This window comes from Poecilia formosa, unplaced genomic scaffold, assembly GCF_000485575.1.
Source record: "Poecilia formosa unplaced genomic scaffold, Poecilia_formosa-5.1.2 Scaffold41, whole genome shotgun sequence".
Classification (NCBI taxonomy): Eukaryota; Metazoa; Chordata; class Actinopteri; order Cyprinodontiformes; family Poeciliidae; genus Poecilia; species Poecilia formosa.
In genome coordinates, this window is record NW_006799980.1 from 981,824 (window position 1) to 987,397 (window position 5,574).

At 41.3% G+C, this 5,574-nt stretch overlaps 1 protein-coding gene across 4 annotated transcripts in view; it reads left to right on the top strand.

Annotated features, from left to right (window-relative positions):
- The window catches only part of LOC103137533 (active breakpoint cluster region-related protein), a 20,768-nt gene extending 20,419 nt beyond the window's left edge, over positions 1–349 (top strand). For all 4 annotated transcript variants that reach the window (XM_016671114.1, XM_007551311.2, XM_007551309.2 and 1 more), the window contains one exon: positions 131–349. In XM_016671114.1, the coding sequence (XP_016526600.1) occupies positions 131–232 (102 nt within the window). In that variant the 3' untranslated portion in view covers positions 233–349. The remainder of the gene's footprint in view (positions 1–130) is intronic.
- Positions 350–5,574: the final 5,225 nt, after the last annotated feature.

The window sequence follows — 5,574 nt, forward strand, 5'->3', positions numbered from 1 at the left end:
GTTCCAGCTGTTTTTTTTTTTTTTATATGCTTTTGTGTTTTCTTCTAATTGAAATAGGACAACAAAAATAAAACCAATTGTCGCAGCAACACTTCCATAACTTCTGCTCCTTCTGTGTGTTTGCACTCAGGTCCAGGTGGTTTTCTCCTTCCTGCAGAGCAACAACCTCCCTGAAGCCCAGACCTCTCTGCCGTACGGCTCAGACACCGAAGAGGAGACCACCCACATGTGAGCCCGCCGTCCGCCTGGAGGCCGGCAGGAGGTCAACGTAACAAGAAGGGGGGGGGGAGAGGGGTGTTTAAGCTCAGCTGTAAGATAATAAACTTAATTTATTGTTTAACAGAACACGAAACTTGGGTTTTTGTCATATTTCGCAACATTTAGAGGTTTTGCGTTTTTACTCTGTGTGGCAGTTTCACTTTGCTTTTCGAAAACTGAAGATTCAGACTCAAAACAGAAAGATGGGATTTGAACACAGTGCCATCTTGCTGTGGGGCAACAGAAGTAACCTCCATATCCACTGTGCTAAAATATTTCTATGTGCTTTAGAAACATTACAGACCCCCCCTCTGTTCAGTAGTTTCATATTTGAAGACCCAAGTGTTTGTGGATTTTTTTCTGAGAAAAGTAACTTCAAGTCATGCATGGAAAATTCACCTGTTTTTTTGGGAGCATGTCTAAAATATTTGAAAAAAACTGCAGCGTTTAAACCTGAAACACATAAGAGCAACACGACATGACGCAACAAGCAGCCATTCGAGGAGATGTAATAACTTTAAGCCAAATAAAGAGCCCATTTATTGCGCTTCTTTATCACATAAGCCCATTCGAACCAAAAAGGTTTTAATCTGTCACTATCATTTATCAATATGTATCAGTCTTGCATCAGTTTATAAAAGATATTTTAATATTTAACTGTTTTAATCATTCACAAAAAAAGGTGTCCAGGAAAGCAAAGGGGGACGAGAGAGGGATGCTTTAACTGTAAATGTGCAGGCCTGTCCGGGTGACCTGGGTGGTAAACGGAGGAACATCAAGTTAAAATGCAGTTGAGGGAAAAAAAAAAAATCAGGGGAGCACATGTTGTCAAAAGGTCACCGGTCCCGTCTCCGAGCCTGAAATACAATCGGTCGTGGTTCAAATCCAACTAGACGGAGTTCACCACGCAGTGTATGCCCCGTAAAAGTCAGGAGCACACGTGCGTACACGCACACACACACGGCCTGCATTTGACCCGCCCCTGCCACAGATGCGAGTTTCTTTTCTGTCGCACCACCTGCAAAGGCCCGGTTAGTGTTTCCTCTTAGCCGAATTCTCCCCTCCCTCCCGTCTTCGATCAGCCTTTTGATGGCTAATCCTGGACTCTTGAGTTTGACTCTCAGGGTACTAATAGACCGGAGAGAGAGAGAGAGAGAGTGTGTGTGTGTGTGTGTGTGTGTGCAGACGCTGTAACAGAGGGAAGAGACTGATGGCGGGATCACCCCGTCGGCCCTGGCGGCATAAATCACATGTCTCCCTCAAACACGGCGGCGACCAGAGTCGGGTTCCACCATTCGACAACTACAAAGACAAAACCAGGTTCCCGTTGCAAACTACAAAGAGGACGGAGTTAAGAAAGGCCCGGAGCAGCTCAGACGGGACGGGCTGACACCTGGGGGCAGCGGGAACAGTTTTCATCCAGGAGGCCAAGTTACGGCGGCCATGTTTCTGACGGTCCAACACAACCGTAAACTCACAGGAAAACTGTTTGATGTTGGTCAGTTTTGGCAGTCTGGGTCAACAAATAAAAAAAGTTAATAAATAAAAAGCTTTATGATAATATATTTCTGTCTAAGCTTTAACTGACTTGTCAGGAAATCCTGATCACACATGTTTTTTTTTCATGTGATCAGTTGAGGGAAAAATAAATAGCAGGCCCATTTACTTGGGATGTTTTTTAGTCACTATGTGTGCTGATTATAAGTTTTCTAACTGCTTGTAACTCTCAGAAAGAACGAACCAACTTTTTACTTCTCTACAGATGCAGAAAAAAAATCTATAGGGAAGATTTAAAGAAAAGAAAAACTGTTTTCATATTTTATATCTAATCTTTTACAGGAGCGTCACAGAAAACTTATGAATCCAATATCGAATCCAACTATCCCCACAGATAAACGCTCTAAAAAATTAAAATAACCATTTGGTTTCCCTTCATTGGCTTCTTAGATCAGAGTTTTAGATTTTTTTCAGTGTGTTGTTTTAAAACTACGTATGGTTTAGGGTATGGAACAAAGCATCAAGTCTGCAGTGGAATATATCTAGTATTGGATAATTCAGTCCATATCTGTTCAATTTAAGTGTCAAATTTTAAAGTAGAGCTAGAAAACCTTTACCAGTCAACTAGCTGAGAACCCAACATTGTATTAATTTGCTAAAATGTGCAAAAAGGAGCTGAAAAATTGAGCAGAGAGAATTTTAAAACGTAAAATGTGTAGAAATCCCAGATTTCTCGTCGTTTAAGTCTAGCTTTTATGACATGTTAGAGGAATGCCGGTGTGCTTATGCCTGTAATGCTCCATGTTGTTACCGCGCGCGTCTTTGTGTTGCTGCCTGCAGCCATGCTACGCTTGATTAGCCCTAATCTGGCTGGGAGTCAGGTTGCCGTGTCGGCGGCGTGTGTGTATGGAAAGCATGCAGGCTGCAGATCACAGGGATTGACCCTCAGCCTCTCAGGTTAACAGAAGCCTCCACGTATGTGTGTGTGTGTGTGTGTGCGTGCATGTGTGTGTGTGTGTTCTGAAAACTCTGGCTGTGAAACGTACAAACCATCTCTGCTCTCGGGTGTAAGAGACAGGCATCTGGGGCGTGTGAAGAATCGCTGTCCGGATCATCCGCACAATGTTCGGCTGCGGGTTTAATAAAGAAAGCGACGGGAAAAGTAGTGACACGGACGCATGCGAGTCTGTAAGAGGCCTAGTTGAACTTTGGCTCTGGGTTCAACGCAGCAGAGCTCACCTCTCATAAAACTCGCCCTGTTCGGGCTGTAAACATAATACCACACACTCACACTCTGCTGCCACCAGTCCCAGAGACAGATTGCCCTTTTATGAACGCACTATCCAAACAGCCGGCTGTTTCTCATCCCCCCGCACCACCACACCACCGGTGCTTCAAACAACAGAGAACGTGTTGCTGGTTTAGCAGGAACAGAACCGCAGCAGAGCGGTTGCCTGCAGCAGAGTGAGCCGCCAGCTTAAGTTGTCTGTTAGTGTCTGTGTAAGTGTGTGTTCGGGAAGTTTTTGGGATCAAACCCTCATGTCGACAGAGCCGGCGTTGAAGAGACGACCGCTGACAGGTGCTTCCTGGAGCAACACAGCAGGTGCTTCAAACTCACTCTCTCTCTCTCTCACACACACACACACACACACACACACACACACACACACACACACACACACACGCACACAGGCAGAGGCACATATGTTTGCGTGGCTATCTTTGTGGGGACTTTCCATTGACTTCCATTCATTTCTACAGCCTAAACCTTATCCCATCCCTAACCCAAACCAAAACTCAATTCACACCTTAGTCCTAAATCTGATCCCTGACCCAAAAACAATGTTTCTCCTTGTGGGGACCAGGCTTCAGTCCCCACAACGTAGTATGTGTCAGGAAAATGGTCCCCACAAGGTATTACAGATACTTTACCACGATTCTATGTGTACTGACGCACATAAATACACACACACACACACACACTTTTCTTTCCCCTTTGACACACACAAGCTGGGCTGCAGGCTAAACTTAACTCTCACAGCCGCTGTTGGTGCATCTCAGGGTTCAGTTCGTTTGGTATCATTTTCTTAAGCGGCCTCTCTTGTTGCTTTTAGAAAATACATGTTGACTAGCAAAACTGTCATTTTACTACAATTAACTCTGGTTTATGCCTAAAGTTTCACTTTTCAGCCTCGAGCCGTGAAACCGCAGCCGATGAAGGAGAGTCTTATCCGTCTTCTGGAGGCTCATCTGATCAAATGAAATCCCCTCATTCGGGTCTGTTTTGGTCCGTTCAGCTGCCAGCATCACCGGATGTCAGCCGAGTGTTTTGCAGTCACTCTATATAGCATCACTTTCAGCAGCTGCCTGCTGTTAAAAGCTGTCCTGAAAACACTGAATGGGAACCAAAACTGAAACGTTACCAGAAGGAAACCAAAAGCAGAAGTAGTAAAATCTAAAAATTGTCCCTGCAGAATATTAGCGTTTCTTTTCTTTCTTTTTTTTTTTTCAAGGCTGACCGCAGCACAATAATTCTCTTGGGAATTATTAACACATTTAATTTAATTCTTAGGAGTCCAATTCAGCTAGTTAACAGTTAGATAATGTTGTTATATCACGAATGACGACACTCCTCTCTATTCTTTTAAATGTTTTAGCAGCAATGGCTGAACTCTAAGGAGCAACAAAAGCAAATTAAGTGGATTAGCAGTACAAGCTAATCACAAATGTGTCATCCAGGACATGTTACTGTGGAAAATTGTTTTGATTATCTGGATATTGAGAAGTTAGCATAACTAGCATAGCATAACTGTTATACAGCCAGTCTTCAGTCAGAGGCCTCTTGAGATTCGTAGCAAGACTGACTGCTACCGTCCACATACATGGATGATGAGATACGACGTTTATCTTAATTAAATTGAATTTATTGAGAGTAATTAGACAGGAAACATCCACCAAAGATCTAATGGTTGGGATACACCACTCCGATCCTTTTTTCCCCCACTGTGACTTTGAATGAGAATTATTCAATAAATTAGAATATGAGTCTGATGAGACTTTGTAAAATTACAAGCAGCTTTTTAAAATATCAACCTTTAAGGAGATATTCAACATACTTTTTTTATTAAGCCCACATTTCACTTTTCTGCATTAAAGTTGTTTGTAACATTATAAACTTAAATGTTTTTATCACCTGCAAGCAGAAAAACCTAAAAATGAACAGAAATAAAGATTTGAATATGTGAAACTAACATAGATGTGTCACTCAGTGAACAGTTACTGAAATAAATGAACTTTTCAATAATATTTTAATTCAATGAATATGACTCAGGAACGTGATATATTTGAACCCTTAAAAGATTTTTAAAAAAAATCTTATTTAGACATGTTTGTTTTTATGCAATAATAAAAAATATAAAAGGTTTAAATGCATTTTATGTAATCTGTTCACTGCATATCTTCCTCTTTTTTAAGTTAAAGTTATTAAAATTCAGATTTAGATTAATTTAGGCATTGTTTAATTTGATCAGGATTTTTGAAATGTGTTAATGTGTGCGTTCGTTTTATTTTGGAATCAGACAAAAAACAAATGTCTGATGCCATTCAGTGGACTTGTTTTCCCCAATAGGTGTGAGTGTATTACAGATATAAAAAATTGTTTTGTACTTTGTTTATTGTGTATATAGTTTGTTTTTGTGACACTACAGAAAGTTTGACTCCATAGATTACTTAATTTTTCTTGGATGCTTCCTTCAACAAGCATATTTGGCTCATTGGTTACGCTAAACTTCAGTGCATTTGTGGCATTATAAACAATGT